At 37.0% G+C, this 21928-nt stretch overlaps 1 protein-coding gene across 2 annotated transcripts in view; it reads left to right on the forward strand.

Moving 5' to 3' along the window:
* Su(dx) (Suppressor of deltex) overlaps nt 1–21928 on the forward strand; it is a 118079-nt gene that overhangs the window by 40282 nt on the left and 55869 nt on the right. Inside the window, exon 5 of one of the 2 annotated variants that reach the window (XM_069841502.1) lies at nt 8406–8561. In XM_069841502.1, coding sequence (XP_069697603.1) covers nt 8406–8561 — 156 coding nt within the window. Of the gene's footprint in view, nt 1–8405; nt 8652–21928 lie in introns of both variants that reach the window. The other variant, XM_069841501.1, reaches the window with a different exon arrangement.

The following is a 21928-nucleotide window of genomic DNA, read 5'->3' on the forward strand; positions in this document are numbered from 1 at the left end:
TAGTTTATTTAATATTTTTTGTATAGAGATTGTAATTTGTGCATAGGAAGTTCGAGTATATTTCATGATATTTAGAATAGCTCCCATCGAGTCACTGAAAATGAATACAAATATATCAGATAAGGTAAAGACATGTAAAAGAGCTGACTCTATGGCCAGTAATTCTGTTTCGAGACTAGAGGGAGGTGAACATGATATATAATATTTCTCGCTATATTTTGGGATATAATACCCTGTGCCTGAAAGTCAGGATTCCGTGACCCATCAGTATAGATATGAAGAAAATTTTCATATTTGTTACAGATTAGTTCCATGGCACTAGATTTTAAAACATGTGGTGCATCATTCTTAGTATAATCGCCAGGGATATTAATATAACACTTTGGCCTTTTCCACATCCATGGTGGAATTTCATTGACAACTAAATTTTGTTCCATCGTTAAACAAATTACATTTAAAGGAACATCTTCCATTTGTATATTATAAAACTTGCTGAAGTTGTGATCCATTACTTGAAAAAACATAAAACATCTTGACAAAGACTGAAGCTTAAGATGAATTTTAAGAATTTTCTCACGTATATATAATCAAACAGGTTGGACATTACATTCAATTTCTATTGCACATGTTGAGGTAATTTTAGGCACTCCCAAACATAGTTTTAATGCAGCGTTTTGGAATGTAGTAATTTTCTTCAGGTGTGTCTTTGATGTACCACCCCAAACTTCACACCCATATAATAATATGGATCTTATATAAGCTATATAAAACAATCTCATTGTTATGATATCAGATCCCCATTTTTTGTTTGCAACAATTTTTAAAAGATTAAGTCTAGGCACACATCGTGTAATAATATGATTGATATGTGCGTGCCATAGGAGCTTTTCATAAAAAATAATGCCGAGAACTTTTGGAGTTGGATTATATGGGATTTGTATATTGTTGATGAAAATGAGAGGTTTATAGTTTTCAGACTATATCTTCTTGTAAATACAGTGTATTCGGTTTTTGAGTGCGATATAGATAATTTCCATTTACATGCCCAAGTGTTTATATTATTTATGGCTATTTGAATAGATTTTAATGCTTTGTCTGGGTTTTTATTGTTACCCCATATTGAAACATCATCAGCATATCCTTTGAAAAGATGGAAAAATTCAAGTACCTTGGAGCAACAGTAACAAAATATATAAATGACAATGAAAATAAATTAAATGCAGAATAAATATGGAAAATGCCTGTTAATATTCGATTGAGAAGCTTTATCATTCAGTCTGCTCTCGAAAAGCTGAAAGTTAGAATTTATAAAACAGTATTTGAGAATAAGGTGCTTAAGAAAAATATTTGGAGGAAAGACCTTTGTTTTCCGTTATTTAGTCTACCCTCTTTCATATTTTTGTTGATGGATCTTGGCATTCTGTGCAAGGGATGTGTTGCAACAGAAATCTGCCTACTTCAAGGGTATGTGACCTTTAGTAGGATTTATCACTGGTGTCTTTGAAATTCGTGTGTTCGTTGTTAATGATGGCATGTGTAACATGAAAACAAATCAGTTTGGAAACTAAATTAGCTGCATTTAGTGATCTACATAGAGGATTGAAGCAGACTGAATTGGCTAAAAAGTACAGGTTTGCTCTGTCAACATCCGCAACATTCATAAAGAAACATAAGGAAATCAGGACAGTGTTACAAGTGGTAAAATTAATCCTGAACATAAGTGTTTAAAAACTGCGGCAGCAGAAGACGTTGACTTTGCTACCTTGAGGTAATTTAATATCTCTAGTATACCACCGGACCCTTTGATTGTCCTGAAAGCATTAAGAACATTTATTGTTTAAAACCAAAAGACGAATTACAATTGCAGATTTTTTAAAAAACATGTCAGAATGATTAATTTTTATGTCAAGTAGGTAATCAAATGGTGAGTAAATGTTACTTCATAGTATGTAATGTTTCTTATACTTAATTACATTATATACTCTTTCAGAGCATAAATATGGGTAAAATTTCATAACCCTGATATAACATTGCAATTTTCCTAGTCCTCAGAAAATTGTTGTATTGTGTTTCGACTGTATTTAACTACTATTACTAACATCGTGGACACTTTCCTTTTTTTTCCACATACCTAGTTTATTTCCTTTCAGTTGAGACACATTTTAGGGTTTAAAGTTTTTTTAAACCCAGAGCTAGTAGCTATATGAGCATTTTGCTAAGTATCAAATTCAAATAACAATGACATTAAAATGAAAGAGATTGCAAGTTTTTCCATCTGACTAGCTTACTTTATACGTGTTGGCTGTTATCTACTAGAACAATTTTCTTCGAACAATACACTGTACTCTGTATAGAAAATATTTGTCAAGCCAGTAGCATCTCAGTTATGGTGGAATAATTGCCATGCCTTCGTAAAGTCAATGGACTTCTAATTCTACTGGAGTTTATTATTTTCTTTTCAAAAGTTCCTAAACCTTTTCTAGAATACAGGTATTTCATCAGGCAACTTACACCTTCCTAAAATAAAATAAAAGCATATATTTTGCAGTACAAACGCCAGTTGAATATAATAGGACCGGGAAGTATTAAAGCAGGTATGGACACTAAGAAAAAAAAAAACATATATTGTGGTACATCAAAAGAAAGCTCCTTGTCCTAAGAAAACACGTGTTCTCACTTCAGCCCGATATTTAATCTCTTTCGAAAGTTGTAACAGGAAAAATCCAATGCTGCACTAGCCTCAGCAAAATACCGGGTATTCAACCACCCAAACAGTATTGAATGTAGTGATCTCTGCTGGGCTAAACTAATTGTAGAAATAACTGTGCATTGGTAGCTGTAACTGCAACTCAGTTACTTTTTGTGTAAAGTAACTGTAACTTAGATACTTTTAAAAAGTAACTTATCCATCTTTGAATATGACTGTGAGTTCAATTTCGAGTACCTTAGTTAATTTTCCATTTTAAGGAGTACATGGGCTGTTTAAAAATATTGATGGCTCATTGTAGTCTTAATATTAGTATTGGGTATTAAAAACTAAAGCAATTATGTTAGAGCATGGTAGCACAAGTATTTACAATGTCAGTGCTATATTCAGCCTCATATTTAACTACTGCTACGCCCATGGGTCCGAAAAAATGTTGCGCCCCCACCAACTAACTTATGCAAATCTTAAACATTTAGCAGTCAAAATATAAAAAAAAAGTAACATCTAACAACAATTTAACATGTGCTATTATCTAAAGCAGGAATTTGCAAGATAGAAAAATGTAGAAAATTTATTTACAACTCGATTTTTTTTTCTCAAAATTTTGCCAGCCCTACGAATTAGCTGCTCTGGGTCCAGGCCTATATGATAAATGCGTAAGTATGGGCTTAGCTATATTCATTTGCTTTTGCCAAGGATGAGCTATTGCCACTTAAATATAATAAAAAATCGATTTCAAGATTTTCATGGAAATGTTTACAGCATTTTGTAATACCGGAGATTTTTAGCATGCCATCTGACAATAAATATTTTCCTCTCCACTATTAGGCAGATTTTGACCACATTCAGTACCTGCCAGCCAATTAAACTAGAAATGATGAACATAAAGCATATTCATTGTACATTTAAATAAGTCTTTATTTCAGTAAATACACAGAATGATGATTTCTCAAAATTGGATCAATTTTCTGTTTTTTACATAAGGGCATTTTAAATTAAATAGTTTAAAGAGTGTAACTCCATTTTTTTTCTTTTTGTGGGAGAGTTAGGCCTAATTATGTATAGAATTACGACTTCAATTGAAAACTTTCTTTCCTTCTGTACTCCCCTTTCTCATTCTCCTGCCCTGCCTTTCCTTCATTTTCTCTTTTCCTTCTCTCTCTCTCCTGCCTTCTCTCTGTCTTATTTCCATTTTTTCTCCTTTCGTCCTTCACTCGTCCCCTTTTCTCCTACCCTTCTCTCTGTCTCCAATGCATTGTCTTCTTCCCTCCTTTCATTAATTTTTCCCCTTCTGTCTCCTTCCCTCCTTTCATTCACTCATCCCCTTCTGTCTCCTTCCCTCCATTCACTCGTTCCCTTCCGTCTCCTTCCTTTCTCTCTGTCTCCTTCCCTCCTTTCATTCCTTCACTCGTTCCCTTCAATCTCCACCGTTCTTTTTCTCCTTCCCTCCATTCATTCAATCGTTCTCTTCCATCTCCTCCCTTTCTATCTCCTTACCTTCCTTCATTCCTTCACTCGTCTCCTTCAGTCTTCTTTCTTTCTGTGTCCTTCCTCCCTTCATTCCTCAGCCATCTCCTTCAGTGTTCTTCCTTTCTACCTCCTTACCCTCCTTCATTCCTTCACCCATCCCCTTCAGTCTCCGTCTTTTCTCTCTGTCTCCTTCCCTCCATTCATTCACTCGTTTCCTTCAGTCTTCTTATTTCTCCCTGTCTCTTTCCCTCCTTTCCTTCACAGGTCCCCTTCTGTCTTCTTCCTTTCTCTCTGTCCCCTCCTCTTCCTCCATTCCTTCACTCGTCCCTTGGTCTCCTTCCCTTCTCTCTCTGTCTATCTCTATCTCACTAGCCTTTGCAGCCCAGTATCCTTCCCTTCCTTCATTCCCTCACTTGTCCGCTTCTGTCTACTTCCCTCCCTTCATTCCTTCACGTGTCCCCTTCTATCCCCTTCCCTTCCTTCATTCTTTCACTCGTCCTCTTTTATCTCCCTCCTTTCTCTCTGTCTCCTTCCTTTCTGTATGTCTCGTTCCCTCCATTCCTTCGCTCGTCCCCTTCTGTCTCGCTCCTTTCTCCCTCTCTGTCTCCTTCATTCCTTCCCTTGTCCCCTTCTGTTTCCTTCTCTTCTCTCTGTCTTCATTGCATTCTGTCTCCTTCCGTCATTCATTCCTTTACTCATCTCCTTCTCGTCTCTGTCTCCATTGCATTGTCTCCTTCCCTCCCTTCACTCATTCCCTTCATTTTTTCACTCGTGCCCTTCTATCTCATTCTCTTCTCTATTTGTCTCCTTCCCCTTCTCTCTCTGTCTCTATTGCATTCTCTCTCCTTCCCACCCTTCATTCCTTCACTCATCCCCTTCATTCCTTCACTCATTCCTTCTGTCTTCTTCCCTCCCTTCATTCCTTCACTCGTCCTCTTTTATCTCCTTTCTTTCTCTCTGTCTCCATTCCCTTCTTTCTCCTTCCCTTCTCTGCCTGTTTCCTTCCCTCCCTCCCTCCCTCCATTCCTTCACTCATCCTCTTCTGTTTCCTTCCCTTCTCTGTCCCTATTGCATTCTCCTTCCCGCCCTTCATTCTTTCACTCATCCTTTTCTGTCTCCTTCCCTTCTCCGTCTGTCTCTATTGCATTTTGTCTCCTTCCCTTCCATCATTCCTTCCTTCTATCTTCTTCCCTTCTCTTTTGTCTCCTTCCCTCCCTTCATTCCTTCACTCGTCCTCTTTTATCTCCTTCCTCTCTCTCTGTCTCCTTCCCTCCCTTCATTTCTTCACTCATCCCCTTCTATCTCCTTCCCTTCTCTGCCTGTTTCCTTCCCTCCCTCCCTTCATTCCTTCACTCATCCTCTTCTGTCTCCTTCCCTTCTCTGTCCCTATTGTATTCTCCTTCCCACCCTTCATTCTTTCTGTCTCCTTTCCTTCTCTGTCTGCCTCTATTGCATTCTGTCTCCTACCCTCCCTTCATTCCTTCACTTATCTCTTTCTGTCTCCTTTTTTCCCTGTCTCCATTGTAGTCTGTCTCCTTCCCTGCATTCATTCCTTTATTTCTCCTTCCTTTCCCTCTGTCTCCTCCCATTCTTTGTGTCTCCATTGCATTCTGTCTTCTTCCCTCCCTTCAGTCATCCCCTTCTGTCTCCTTTCCTACTCTCTGTTTCCTTTCCTCCATTCTTTCACTCATCCTCTTCTGTCTTCTTCACTCATCTCTTTCTTTCTCCCTGTTTCCATTGCATTGTCTTCTTCCCTCCTTCCATTCTCTCACTCATCTCCTTCCGTCTCTTTTCTCTTTTTTTTTTGCCTCCTTTGCATTATCTCTTCTTCCCATCTTGCCTCTTATCTCTTTCCTTCTCTCTTTGTCACCTTTGCATTTTCTCGACTTCTTCTCTTGTCTCTTTCCTTCCTTTCTCTCTGCTGTCTCTTTTCTGTTCTTTCTCGTTGCTGTTCGATCTCTTTTTGTATTTTAGTCATCGTTCATGAAACTGTAAAGATTCTAAGCAATTGTGATTTCCTTAATATGGAAGACTGGTTTACAGCTACATCAAATGAGATTAGATAAGATCATATACAAAAGGTCAATAACTGACTCTCTCGTGCACCCACGACCTTCAAGATCTTATTGTGTCTCTCCTATCGTAATCTGTGAATAGCGCAGCATTTTAGGAAATGTTCTTATGCTGTTAATTAGTATTAGGAATCTCTTCGTTTTTTAAATTAGCGTTCAAAAATGTTGGAGTCTATTAGCACTGCTAAAGCTTAATTTATAATCTCATAATGAGCTTCGTAGTTTCATCTCCCTGTAACAAGATGAACCCATATCTTTTCGAGTCTTCATACCATTGTATCTGTCCAGTTACCAGATGAGCAGCCCATTTTAGGTGTTTTTGTTAGGTATGGGCTGTTTGGAAGACTTGCTCATATTTGAATCTTGAATTAGAGCCTTTGAATACCTGCGACCTTCAGTAATTTTCCAGTAGTTTTTATATTTACTGTTTATCAGGCCGTAGCAGTGTGCTTAACTTAACAGATCCGTAAGACAAACAAAACAAAAACTCAGGTCCTGTAAATTACTTTCAGATTCTTCCATAGTCAAGCTATCTGTCATTTCATTTACCTGAATGCCGAAATATCTCAACATCCTTATTGACTCCATTGATTGTGTTCACAGTTTCATAAATAGGACAACTATATTTTGTCTTATTTAATTGTTAGTAGCTTTTTCGTTTTTAGAGTCGTGGTGTTTATTATTTTACACTAATTTATTGCTATGATAATACATGATTATATTTTTTAATTGTATGTTTTAGTAATTTTCTATGTGAAATAAAGGCACTCAGACACAAATAAAAAAAATCATTATGATATTATTAGATCTCTAACTACATCGGCTTCTATTTTTAAAGAGAATGTTAAAAAACTTAATGTTTTTAATTAAACAGATAACCACTGCATTCTACAAACTGTTGACTGGAGAAAGCAATTAAACTACATTTAAAAATATCTAGCATTTGATTTTCATTGTTGTAATATTCGATGAATTTGTTATTGTTGCAAGATATTTTTTTATTTAAAACATTTTTTTTTTTCTTTACAGTTTATTAAAATATGTGTATAGATCTGAAATGAAACATAGCATTATAAGATTTGTGTGTGTAAATTATGCTTTATTGTGATATAACAGTACAGAAAGTTTCTATGCAGACCAGTTCCAGGTAGTAATGTTCCATTGGCTTAATGACGGTACTGCGGAGCACCTGACCTGAGGAAGCTAAGGGGTAAGGGGTGGAGTGGGTCTGGTCTTCTTAGGGAAGCATGCATGGATCTGTTCATATCTGTGTATGACCACTTGCCGGCCAACAACAGATTTGTTCGGTAAAGGTCGGAGTGGGACTAGTCTTCATAAGAACTTTCTGTATTTCAAGCCATTGTTGCAATCAACATTAAGGTTCCAGTCTTAAAGTGTATTGTCTGTCTCAAATTACTACCACTCACAGTATCAACAAGAGCGTTCAGTATCCTTTCATAATACTTCAGTATGATTGATAAAGTTATTTCTTCACAGTACTTTTTTTTCTCTCATCCAGACTATCATTTTCAGCTACCAGATGACGCAATCAAATAACTGTTTAAACTAAATTCACTGGTTTCTTAAACGTCTGTTATTAGTTATTATCCTAAATTTAAACATCAACAATAACATTACGCAATGAATTTATTAGAAAATTATTCAGGTGCATTGAATATTTCGTAAAAAGATGCCAACAATTACTAAATTATACTCCTCCCTCCTTCAGTCGAAGAATGAATGTCAACCAGATGTAAACAAATCACAAGTCACGATTACAAATCGAACTTTAGAAGTAGTGGAAAACATGGCATCCAATTCCTCATCGAAACATTACTCATTGCAGACTTACAGCAATGCGTGTTCAGCAGATACTGGAGTAATCTGCATGTTCTGCTGAATGCGGCCATTTAGACCTGCCAAGTGACAGTTGAGCATCAACCAACACCCACCCAATTACAACTGTAACATGTGCAGTGATAATCATTTTTAGACAGACAGTAGTCACTCCACTGTAAGCCTAGCTCATGCAAAGACTGAGGAACCTACAAAGCTGCTTGACTGTTAGAGAGAATTACAGTCAGTAGCTAAGTAAGCAGTTCATCTTTTATCACTGTTAATGAAAATTTTCATGTGTTTCTGGCACATTGTTACAGGTCAAGCAAATAGTGATACAGTATCTAACCGCAGCATTTTGAATGGAGGTGTTCGTGCCAGAATGCGACTACACGGGAGTGAGAACACAGCCCCTCCAATACCAACACCATCATCACACCGAAATGGAACACATCTGCCTCTTCCTTCCTCTACAGGTAGCTGCTTCATGCAGGATTCTTCACTCTCTCCTCAGAACCTGCCGTACCCCATACACCCTGAAAGGGCTGTCGACATGCCGCGGATAGGTAGAGTAGATTCAAGTCAGTCTGGGTCACTTCTGCACTGGAGCTCCTTGTGTGACTGGCAGATTTTATTGCCTTCACTATATGCTTATTGCAATGTGTGTGTGCATGGTGATATTTTATCATCATTTTACTCTAATCTAGAAAGCCTTTCAGAACTACTTAACATGGTCTGTTGATGAGCAGGATATGATGTAGGTTAGAACCGTTTTGAAGCCTTGTTCACAACACACTGAAATCTAACAGAGGAGTGCAGGGTCACATTGAGTGGAGAATGAATCTGGTGAAGGGTGCTTACTGAGACTGTTTGTTTGAAGTTGCGTTTGAAAAGCGTATTAAGTTATACAAATATAGTAAAACCTCGTTAATCAGACCCTGATAAGCTGAACTTCACTTAATCCAGACAGGCGAAAAAAAAAATGAGTTTGGAAAAAGTAAAGAACCTTGTTTTAAGACTTATTTTTATACATTAGAACTATGTAATTACAACATTACACTTATAGTATTAAAAATAAAGAAAATCCATCAAGTTTGCAGGTCCATTGGGCACATCATCATAATCATGGGTATCACGTATGTATCACCACAATATGACACATCCTCAGGTTGCGGATAGAGGAGACAGCTTCCAGATATGGAGAGTAGCTGTGAATATATTGAATAAGCAGTCGTGGACAGCCGATAAGGGGTGGTCCTCCAGCTTGAGGGTTGGGCAAAGGACTAACAACCCATCATAAAAAAAAAAGAGCTTGTTACGAAACCAACAATAAGCCTCGGAATGGGACTGATTCTCTGGCATGACCATAGCAAAGGAATCACAACACGGAACTGCAGGCATTGTATTCTTCACCTGACATAATTAGGAACATTAAATCCAGATGTTTGAGATCGGCAGGGCATGTAGCACGTATGGGCGAATCCAGAACTGCATATAGAGTGTTAATTGGGAGGCCGGAGGGAAAAAGAGGAGATATGAGGGTAATATTAAAATGGATTTGAGGAATGTGGGATATGATGGTAGAGACTGGATTAATCTTGCACAGGATAGAGACCGATGGTGAGTTTATGTGAGGGTGGCAATGAACCTCCGGGTTCCTTAAAAGCCATAAGTGAGCAAGTATCATGTATGTACTTCAGTGTATGTATTGCTTTACATGTTACTGTATTTAGTGTATTTAGACCTATACCTTTAAATACACCGTAATAAACATGTTTTGTTGCTATAAACGGAGTTTTGATGCACATTCTACTGTTCTTTAAGATTATTTCAGTTAATCCGGACTTTCGTTAAACCGATCAACTTATCCCCCCCAATTGGTCGAATTAACGAGGTTTTACTATAAATTATAAAGAGTGTTAACCAGAACAAATTTCAGACTTCATAAAATTTCATTAAAACAACTTTGAAATAAATGAATGAAATGTAGATTTCAAATAAGGAAGAATGTCTATAACTGAACTGTTCAAATGCACTTCTTTCTACTACTTTTAAGATCCACACAATTAGATGATGAAAAAATAGACATGCGAGTTAAATACATAATAGATGATGTACAGAAATATCAGTGCAATTGAGGTGTTCTCTGGAACAAGAACTTAACTACAAAATCTACAATTTGAGATGCAGAGCATCTAACATTTTAGATCTGGAACAACAGCTTTGCGCAAAATAACATTCAAATGTTTCTAGAGGGCGTTGTGTTTGTCGGAGTGAAATAACATTTTGTTAGGAGGAAGATGTGTTATTAAGGATTCAATATATGCCATGATCATACCTGGAAATACATCTGTCAATGTCGTATGAGTAACACAGACACAATTTTCATGCACAGATTTATTTTAAAGGAAGGATAAAACGTGTACTGGGACTTTTCGCCCTCTCTGTGCATGGAGTAAATAGCAATTGATACTCTTCATTGTACACATAAAAAGTAAAAAGATCATGTAAGACCCTAAAGGACATGGAACGGAAACATTTTAATTTTGTGTGTTAAGATGATAGACTAAATACGGAAATAGTCCAGCAGTGATTGTGGGGAAAAAATCGACTTCTTGACATCTCTAGTAAAGCACATGGACTATACAGGGTCAGAGTTGCAATGTTTCAACTAGTAGCATTCCCCCTTCTCTCACCCTAATGGTAGACAGACAGCTGGTGGGTAGTTGGAGAGGTGGACAGGCAGGCAGAGATTTTGTGTTCATTATTGATAAGCGCAAAAGGAAGGACCTATGTGGCAACACCATCTTTGCTTCCTGTGTGGTGCCAGAAAAGTGAGTGACGAATCGAGTTTTGAATAGCTGAGGGATCCTAGGAGTAGGTGCGACTTCAGAAACAGATGTTACGGAGCTGTCACCTCCACCTTTTAATAGTAAGGATCTATTAATAATTACTGATGTTAAAGGATCATTATTAAATATTATGTGCAATTCTTCAATTATTATTTATTTTTTAATGATTAAGAATAACAGAGTTGATGCTAAAACATTTACAATAAAATATTTAATTGAAGCTTTGTTTCTTCGGCTGCAGAAGGTATAAAACCTATAGTCGTCGTCGTCAACATCATCATCATCATAATCAGTGTGATGGTGTCGTTATGATAATGCAAATTCTAATATATTACTGTTTAACTCCGGTAGATGAAAATCCTTGGAGTCTCTTTGTTAGTGTTTAATATCAGTAGTAGTTTTATATGTAACATATAATATGTCTGGAAGTCACTTGTGTAGATTCGCAAAATATCCCTTTATCTGAAAGATACTACAAATAATGACGAGATAAAATATTACAATAGCAGTGTAAGATGAAAGTCCACCATCGTCATCTTAATGATAATGTGAGCTAATGTTGGATTTGTTTGTTCACTGAAATCTGGAAGAACAGACTTCTTAGATTAGGCAAGGAAATTAATACATTGCGTAAGTTGAGTTTCAGCTTTTTAAGAAAATAGCATTCTTATTATCTGCCTGAATCCTTTGTACTGTCCGACCATGTGGTTATGTTGCAAGGTCATCAAAATGGAGAAATCACGCATGACAGTTACTTAACAGAGCCCTTTTATTTAAATTATTTTAAACAGTTGTATAATATTATGTACACATTCAACTTCGAATGCAAATGTTTCCAGGAACTAGCTAAGCCAATCCAGCCACAAGCCTTTACAGAACGGCCAGCAGAAATGGGTGGGGGAAACCAAGATGAGACATACCATTCAGATGGACAGTAGTATAGTAGCAAACTTAGTACACCCAATGTTGGATCCTGGTCAGACAAGTCGGAATGTCCATCTTCGTCATAGTATCTGAATGTATCTTACATCACATCATACAGAGAGCTTCATAGTTTGGTAGTGGTGTCAATGTATGATTTCCAAGCTACATTAGATAGGACATGCCGAAATAATGTCAACACTGGAAACAGTGAATATTGATATACTATCAAATTTCTGGTAATGAAACTGCGAGGTTCATCACAAATTAAGGTATAGAAGTAATCCGAAATAGACCTTAAGAATTTGCTGTCTACTTTATAAATTTTATCACTATAAACAAGGACAAATTCCAGGAAGAATTTAATAAAAAATAAGTGGAAGATAAATGAAACTTCATTCTAAATAAACCAGAAATGATCCATCATACTCCTGAAAAACTGCATTGGTAAAATTCACATTAATTGCAGGAAAGAAATATATAGGAAAAATTGCTTCTATACTTCTAGATGGAGCACATACCAAGAATAAAGTGAGCAATAACAGAATATATCTAGTTAGCAAAGCGTATAAATAATGCAGCATTCTACCCCTGTAACGAAGCAGAGGAAATGATGGACAATCATCTGCTAATTTATGATACCTAAACTGTTGGATCCACAAGTAAAAGATGACAGGGCATTCGTAGAATTCCTCCTGTAATTGCATGGAACATTTAAGTGGTTGTGTGATTTCAAATAATCATAAGTTACTGCATGTTGAAATCATCTTAACATAATCATGAAACAAAGCACTAGAACTTTCAACGAATGTCGTAATCAAAGCAAAAAAATAAATGCAGCATTTGCTGCTCAAGTCCACCAATAATACAGGGTGTCCACATGAAACCTCCCTGATTTCAAATTCTGATTGTAAGGAAACTATTAGTCCTTGAGATGTGAGGTTTGCGGTGTCACGTAAAGCAACTCAAGTTTTGTATTTTCTATCCTATTCTTTTGTTGCAGGTGTTGAATAATTAGCAAAGATGACAACAGCACAAGAGAGAACTCAGTGCATGGTGTGGTACTCTGAAACAAATTACCGATTATGGTTCAAAGGAATTTCAGACGAATGTATCCTGATTGGGAGCCATCAGACATAAAGATAATTAAGGCGTAGTTTAATAAGTTCCTAGTCATGGGAAGTGTTAGCCAACAGTCTTAGGAAATGAAGTCTTTTATGCAGCATCTTATGAACTGTTGAGCATGGGATGTTCAGCCATTGTGATGCTCTACGAATTGACTTTGTCAGGCTTCTAGCGAAGGCCTCCCTGATCTCATTCACCGTTTCCTCAGACATGCATTTCTTGCCCAAGCTGGACTGTCGATTAACACTCCCTGTGCCTAGGAACTTATCATACCACGCTTTAATTGTATTTATGTCTGGTGACTCCCATTTAGGATACGTTCGTCTCACATTCCTTTGGACTGTAATCAGTAATTTCATTTCAGAGTACCACACCATGCACTGAGCTCTCTCTTGTGCTGTTATCATATTTTAAGGAAATAGCATTCTTATTATCTGCTTGAATCCTTCGTACTATCTGGTGCAACAAAAGAATAGAATAGAAAATACAAAACTTAATGAGTTGGTTTATGTTGTTGTTGTTTTCTAATATCAGGCATTTGACAATAAAGTCATTTGACCTCTTGCACTTCAATATTTTTCAAAGATATTATCATGGCCAGCCACTGAAGCACAGATTTTGAGGTGTTCCGAATCCATTTCTTGGTTTGAGTTGCACTATGGGCAGTTAGGGGACTGATATATTCCAATTCTACGCAGGTGTTTGGCCAAACAAACATGGCCTGTTGCCAATCTAAATGCAGCTAGAGACGATTTTCGTGGTAAATCGGGAATTAACTGTTGATTTTGATGCAGAGAGTTCCATTTTTTCCCTTGAGCTGGTTTATATGACACTGCAAACCGCAGATCTCAAGGACTAATAGTTTCCTTAAAATTAGAATTTGAAATCAGGGAGGTTTCATGTGGACACTTTGTATATTAAATGTAATACATATTATACGAAGATATCCAAACTTAATTTATTTTTCCTGTAATGATACTATGTTGTGAGTAGCATCAGCCACTACCGCTAAGGAGCAAGATACACATAGAGTATTACAGAAATACGAGGGCTATCCAGAAATCAACTTCCGATTGGCTACAAAAAAAAACACAAACAATGTTACAAACTATTTATTGCCTGGAAAACATGACACTATTTTGAACGTAGTAATATAAATTCAAACACTTATCATAGCGTGGGAATGCTGCCTGTGTACTCAGCGAGGTTTGCACTCCGTCCATGAGCTCCGTGTCATTGAAGCGTTGAATGGCTAACCAGTTCTTCATCTTAGGCAAGAGGTGGTAGTCACTTGGCGCCAAGTCTGGACTGTACGGGGGGATGTTCGAAAGTTTCCCGTGTGTATTTGCCCAATAAAGTCTTTGTGCGAGCAGCAATATGAGACCTCGCATTGTCATGGAGAAGAGTGACACCTTTGGAGAGCAATCCGCAGCGTTTGTTTTGGATTGTTCTCTGAAGCTTCTTTAGCATTTCACAATAAACATCTACGGTCTTACTAATAAAAACTCTATATACAGATGTTCAACTGTCTTATACTTATACAATGAGTAGCTTGTTTATACGTCATGTGTAAATTCCTTACTAATCATCACTACATACGTCGTGTATAACAGTATAACTGTTACACAGCTATGTCATAGTTTCGTCATTATTTCGTTTCGAAAGATAATAGAATGTCTAAGGTTCTCTATTGCATCCGGTAGAGCGCTCTAGTGTGGCGTGTTAAGTATCGATAATACAACTGGCTCAAATCGATTACCACACTATATTTTGGTAAAAGAGTACAAGCTACAGCAATATTATTCTAATTATTCTGTGCTCTTTGGTTTGTTCTTCTGTGGTTACAAGGCAGCCATCATCATAAAATGACAGTCGGTACAAACAGTGATCTCAACATTCTCAATGGGTACGAACAGCTGTTAGAGAGGCGGCCATTTTTTTTCTCTATATGCAACTCTTAAACAAGGGGTTTCGTGTATATAACTACTGCAAAGCAATTCCCATTGTATAGTTACAGGCTGTTTATACATCTATTGCTTATGCATGGTTTATTAGTAACATTTTCTGTCTCAACTCTGCATAAGTCTCGTATAAAAACTATACACTACTGTTATTGTGGTCCCAGGCACCATAAACTCTGTCAACAATACTCCTTTTTGATTCCAAAAAACTATAGCCATCATCTTTTGGTTCAAGAATGTTTGTTTGAATTTCTTTTTTTGTTCGGAGATTGGGTGTGCATCCACTGCTTTGACTGTTCTTTGGTCTCAGCATTCACGAACTATACCCATGTCTCATCTCCTGTCACGAATCTGTCCAGAAACTGATCACCATCATTGTGGTAACGCTGAAGGAACATTAAGCCCGAGGTCATTTGCTGAGCTTTATGCTGGTCAGTGAGATTTTTCGGCACTCATCGTGCACAAAATTTGTGGAAACCTAACCTTGCCATAACAATTTCATAGAGACATGTCCTTGAAATTTGTGGGAAATTTTCAGAGAGTTCAGAAAGTGTGAAACGACGTCTTTCTCGCACAGTTTGTTCAATTTGATGGCTTCATCAGTCACAATTGAATGTCGTCCTTGACCTCCCTCATTGTGCATATCTTCACGCCCATTCTTAAATTTTCTGCACCAGGCCCGTACAACTCGTGTATTGTGGGTCCCTATTACCACAGCATGGTGCGTCCTCAGGTTGCGGATCGAGGAGACGGCCTCCAGATATGAAGGGTAGCTGTGAATATATTGAATAAGCAGTCGCGGACAGCCGATGAGGGGTGGTCCTCAGCTTGGGGGTTGGGCGAAGTGCTAACAACCCATTACCATAAAAAACAGCTTGTTACGAAACCTTCAAATAAGCCTCGGAATGGGACTGATTCTCTGGCATGACCACAGCAAAGGAATAAGGTTTTGAGATTTGGTACTTGGAATGTTAGAAGTTAGATTTCAAAAAGCCATATGACTCGGTTAAGAGAGAGTTTTATATGATATTCTTACTGAATTTGGTATTCCCAAGAAACTAGTTCGATTAATTAAATTGTATCTCAGTGAAATGTACAGCAGAGTCCATATAGGTCAGTTTCTGTCAGATGCGTTTCCAGTTCACTGTGGGCTAAAGCAAGGAGATGCACTATCACCTTTACTTTTTAACTTTGCTCTAGAGTATGCCATTAGGAAAGTCCAGGTTAACAGAGAGGATTTGAAATTGAACAGGTTACATCAGCTGCTTGTCTAGACAGATGACGTGAATATGTTAGGAGAAAATCCACAAACGATTAGGGAAAACAGGGGAATTTTACTTGAAGCAAGTAAAGAAATAGATTTGGAAGTAAATCCCGAAAAGACAAAGTATATGATTATGTCTCGTGACGAGAATGTTGTACGAAAAGGAAATATAAAAATTGGAAATTTATCCTTTGAAGAGGTGGAAAAATTCAAATACCTGGGAGCAACAGTAACAAATATAAATGTTACTCGGGAGGAAATTAAACACAGAATAAATATGGGAAATGCCTGTTATTATTCGGCTGAGAAGCTTTTATCATCCAGTCTGCTGTCAAAAAATCTGAAAGTTAGAATTTATACAACAGTTATATTACCGATTGTTCTTTATGGTTGTGAAACTTGGACTCTCACTTTGAGAGAGGAACATAGGTTAAAGGTGTTTGAGAATAAGGTGATTAGGAAAATATTTGGGGCTAAGAGGGATGAAGTTACAGGAGAATGGTGAAAGTTACACAACACAGAACTGCATGCATTGTATTCTTCACCAGACATAATTAGGAACATTAAATCCAGACATTTGAGATGGGCAGGGCATGTAGCACATATGGGCGAATCCAGAAATGCATATAGAGTGTTAGTTGGGAGGCTGGAGGGAAAAGATCTTTGGGGAGGCCGAGACGTAGATGGGAGGATAATATTAAAATGGATTTGAGGGAGGTGGGATATGATGATATAGACTGGATTGGTCTTGCTCAGGATAAGGGACCTATGGCGGGCTTATGTGAGGGTGGCAATGAACCTCGGGGTTCCTTAAAAGCCAGTAAGTAAGTAAGTCCCGTACAACTCATAATGTTGCCATAAACACGACACAATCGACAGTGAATCTCAGCAGCATTTACTCCTTCTGCGTGAAGAACTCGAATAACCGAACAGACCTCTCAACTCGTGGGACGAATAATAATCGCGTCCATGATCAACAGCTGTTTCTCACAGACTATTGAACGGAAATTAGTGTGCGATGCATGGAAGCATTATTACGTCTTTACTTGTGGCTACTGCGCAAGCGCCATCTTCCTGCAACGATCTAGCAATCTACAATCGACAATCAGAAGTTGATTTCTGAATAGTCCTTGTAGTAACGGACGTTTTTCCTGCCCCACTTAAACTTTTCATGTTAAAAAATAAAAGAGATCAAGAATGCAGATGTCTTAACTGCCAATTGCAAGGCTGCCGAATGATTCTTGCTGTAGTGTAACTAATGGATTTTCTTATAACCAAATAGCGAAATTCAATGTCAGAAGGTTGTTTTAATTTTTACAAACTTAAACAGTTTGTCACATCCACGTTTATAAATTATTTAGTCTTAATGAATATTATGAATTAGCTTTAAACTATACTTCTAAAATAATAATAACAATAATAATAATAATAATAATAATAATAATAATAATAATAATAATAATAGAAAACAACACTGTTCGTTTTAAGTTGTGACTCTAAATTAGAGCAGCCTGCTGGCTTAAGTCTTTTCCCTTATAAAGATGTTTCCATACATTTCATCCAAGCTTTACCAAGGGAAATCTGTTAGTAGCTTAACGTCAGTCTTTCATAGTTTTCTGCCCATTTCACTGCAAACCCAGCATTCTCCAATCGTTCCTATTTTCCGCCTTTCTCTTAGTCTCCATATACAATCCATATATCTTATTAGATTAACTTAATACAGTATAAATCTTACATAATTTCTCTGTTATTTAAAAGTGATGACTTAAAACACGATTTACGTAACATTGATAGTATGGTTGTCATAGATAAAAATATTCAAGAATGAATTTCTGCAAATAATGTGAATTTTTACATTGTTGATAATGCTGCAATTGGCGACAACAGAGGCAAACACTAGACATGAATCGATGCAAATATGACTTAGAATTAAAAAAATTCTTATGTACATGAAATGAGAATCGTGCTTCCTGTGTATACAAGCTGTCTTTATTGGCTTAATTATATTTCAACCTTGAGACAAGCATTGAGGCATGTCATACATGATAAGAAACTGAGTTACATAATTACTATTTACGACTTCTGTTTTAATTTTCATAAGAAATTTGTATGATAAAGAAATCTGTACTTTTTGCTGTAGGTTGGAAGAATCATTATTCAATTATTATAACTGGTTAATAGTTTTACAGATGGAGTTCTTCATTGTTACTAATTGAAAATCTGTTAAAGTAAAGAAGTTTAAGTTAAAATATATATATAAAACCAGTATTAATAGGTATGAATACTGTGTAACTAACATGGTTGAAAACATGATGTAAATAAATTATTTCCGACATAAATAGAATTAAAATTACTTATTCGAAAATTGCACGCTTTAACTATGCTTTCTCTTTTTATTCAATGGAAGAATTTTTCATTTGATCTTTGCTTGTGAAATGGAAATACTTTAACACTTAAATGTACTGACAAAATAATATTGAGAATTTTGTATTTGTTTGTATATATGAAGCTTGTTTTAGACCTAACATTAAGCATGCTTTTTTTTTTTATATCAGCATAATATCTAACAAAATACTACTAAAAATGTCACTACACATATTGCATTAGTGATATGTGGAGATGCATGGAAATCAGTTCTTCTTTGTTCATATAAACAAAAACTCGAAAACGCTTATTATTATTATTATTATTATTATTATTATTATTATTATTATTATTATTATTATTATTATTATTATTATTATTATTATTATTATTCCTTAGACATTTTTGCCCTATATTACATACATAAACACCCGAAACTACCTTATAAAATAGAGAGGTGAGGGGATCTCTCTTTCTTTTAACAGTCACTACTGAATATTTTTATCCCTCGTATCCAGAAACTATGGAACAAAACAAGTGCCAGGTAATTGGAAAATAATTAGATAGGCTAATTAAAGACATATTGGTATATTTTTGCAGAGGTGCTGGCATCTTGGAACTGGTGTTTGTTTCACTTGTGCGCATATCAGTAACATTGCCATCTTGCAATGACAGTTTGAGGCACCTCATCCAAAAGTATAGAGTGCTACTTCATAATTCCTTATGCTACCTTTCGTGGTGGGAGCAGATCTCAGAATTCATGTGTTTGTGTCTATCATTATTACTCCTTAAATGATTATGTTACATTCAGTAGAAAATTTTAATTTATAGTTTGGATAAAATATTAAATATTTCAGGCTGCAATAGATATATAATTTCAAGAAATCGTTTATCAGATTAAGGAACACAGACAGTACAGTACATTAAATAATTTGGAAGTAACATTGTAGTTGAATGCATTATGCTTAATCTGTTTGGTTTTATCTTTTTAACACAACTTGTTCACACCCAGCTAAGAGCTGTACAAATATAGTAATTATGATTATGATTATTATGGCTTTCTTTTAGAACTAAAACTGGGATTCTTGATTTGTAAATTCATGGCATGTAAAAGAACCATGACAATGATTGAGAATGTTCGAAGCAGAATTATTGTCAACCAACCAAGTTCTCTGCTTTGTAAATATATGTTCCTTCAAAACAACTATAGTTGATCATAGTGGCCAGTGAAGGTCAAAGCAGAAAAAAAAAACAGGTTCCAAGATTTTGTGACTTTGTTACAAACTTTTAGGGATGATAGAGAAGATCATTACGAACAACTTTGATGTAGGAATCCATGTTTGGTAATGTTCCATTTGGTAATTATAAAATGTGATTTGTGTGCTAATCAGTCTAAGTAACACTGGAGGGCCATGGTAAAATAAATCATTTTGTTTTCCTCAACGTAGCCATGATGTCGCCCTGGTTATTTTTGTGAACATCGAAGTTTATGAAAATCTTGTTTGCAGTGTACATTAAAATAGCTATCTGACATCGAACTCACTGAATGCCAATGCACTGAAACCTCACCTCAGTTTATATGTATCTGAATAATTTCGAGGGAAAAATTGTTCCGGAGCCGGGTATCGAACCCGGGACCTTTGGTTTAACGTACCAACGCTCTACCACTGAGCTACTCGGGAACTATAACCGACACCGATCCAATTTTTCCCTCTATATCCACAGACCTCAAAGTGGGCTGACAACCGTCAAGCAACCAACTTCGAGTGCACACTAACTCTGTGTGACTTAAATTGTGGCTTTCTGTTAACGAACAGTGACGTGTATTATGCAAATCAAGATTTCAGGTATAACTCTCTGTAAAGTTGATTTGAATAATTTCGAGGGAAAAATTGTTCCGGAGCCGGGTATCGAACCCGGGACCTTTGGTTTAACGTACCAACGCTCTACCACTGAGCTACTCGGGAACTATAACCGACACCGATCCAATTTTTCCCTCTATATCCACAGACCTCAAAGTGGGCTGACAACCGTCAAGCAACCAACTTCGAGTGCACACTAACTCTGTGTGACTTAAATTGTGGCTTTCTGTTAACGAACAGTGACGTGTATTATGCAAATCAAGATTTCAGGTATAACTCTCTGTAAAGTTGATTTGAATAATTTCGAGGGAAAAATTGTTCCGGAGCCGGGTATCGAACCCGGGACCTTTGGTTTAACGTACCAACGCTCTACCACTGAGCTACTCGGGAACTATAACCGACACCGATCCAATTTTTCCCTCTATATCCACAGACCTCAAAGTGGGCTGACAACCGTCAAGCAACCAACTTCGAGTGCACACTAACTCTGTGTGACTTAAATTGTGGCTTTCTGTTAACGAACAGTGACGTGTATTATGCAAATCAAGATTTCAGGTATAACTCTCTGTAAAGTTGATTTGAATAATTTCGAGGGAAAAATTGTTCCGGAGCCGGGTATCGAACCCGGGACCTTTGGTTTAACGTACCAACGCTCTACCACTGAGCTACTCGGGAACTATAACCGACACCGATCCAATTTTTCCCTCTATATCCACAGACCTCAAAGTGGGCTGACAACCGTCAAGCAACCAACTTCGAGTGCACACTAACTCTGTGTGACTTAAATTGTGGCTTTCTGTTAACGAACAGTGACGTGTATTATGCAAATCAAGATTTCAGGTTTAACTCTCTGTAAAGTTGATTTGAATAATTTCGAGGGAAAAATTGTTCCGGAGCCGGGTATCGAACCCGGGACCTTTGGTTTAACGTACCAACGCTCTACCACTGAGCTACTCGGGAACTATAACCGACACCGATCCAATTTTTCCCTCTATATCCACAGACCTCAAAGTGGGTTGACAACCGTCAAGCAACCAACTTCGAGTGCACACTAACTCTGTGTGACTTAAATTGTGGCTTTCTGTTAACGAACAGTGACGTGTATTATGCAAATCAAGATTTCAGGTATAACTCTCTGTAAAGTTGATTTGAATAATTTCGAGGGAAAAATTGTTCCCGAGTAGCTCAGTGGTAGAGCGTTGGTACGTTAAACCAAAGGTCCCGGGTTCGATACCCGGCTCCGGAACAATTTTTCCCTCGAAATTATTCAAATCAACTTTACAGAGAGTTATACCTGAAATCTTGATTTGCATAATACACGTCACTGTTCGTTAACAGAAAGCCACAATTTAAGTCACACAGAGTTAGTGTGCACTTGAAGTTGGTTGCTTGACGGTTGTCAGCCCACTTTGAGGTCTGTGGATATAGAGGGAAAAATTGGATCGGTGTCGGTTATAGTTCCCGAATAGCTCAGTGGTAGAGCGTTGGTACGTT

Source organism: Periplaneta americana, chromosome 12 (assembly GCF_040183065.1).
Source record: "Periplaneta americana isolate PAMFEO1 chromosome 12, P.americana_PAMFEO1_priV1, whole genome shotgun sequence".
NCBI classification, from domain to species: Eukaryota; Metazoa; Arthropoda; class Insecta; order Blattodea; family Blattidae; genus Periplaneta; species Periplaneta americana.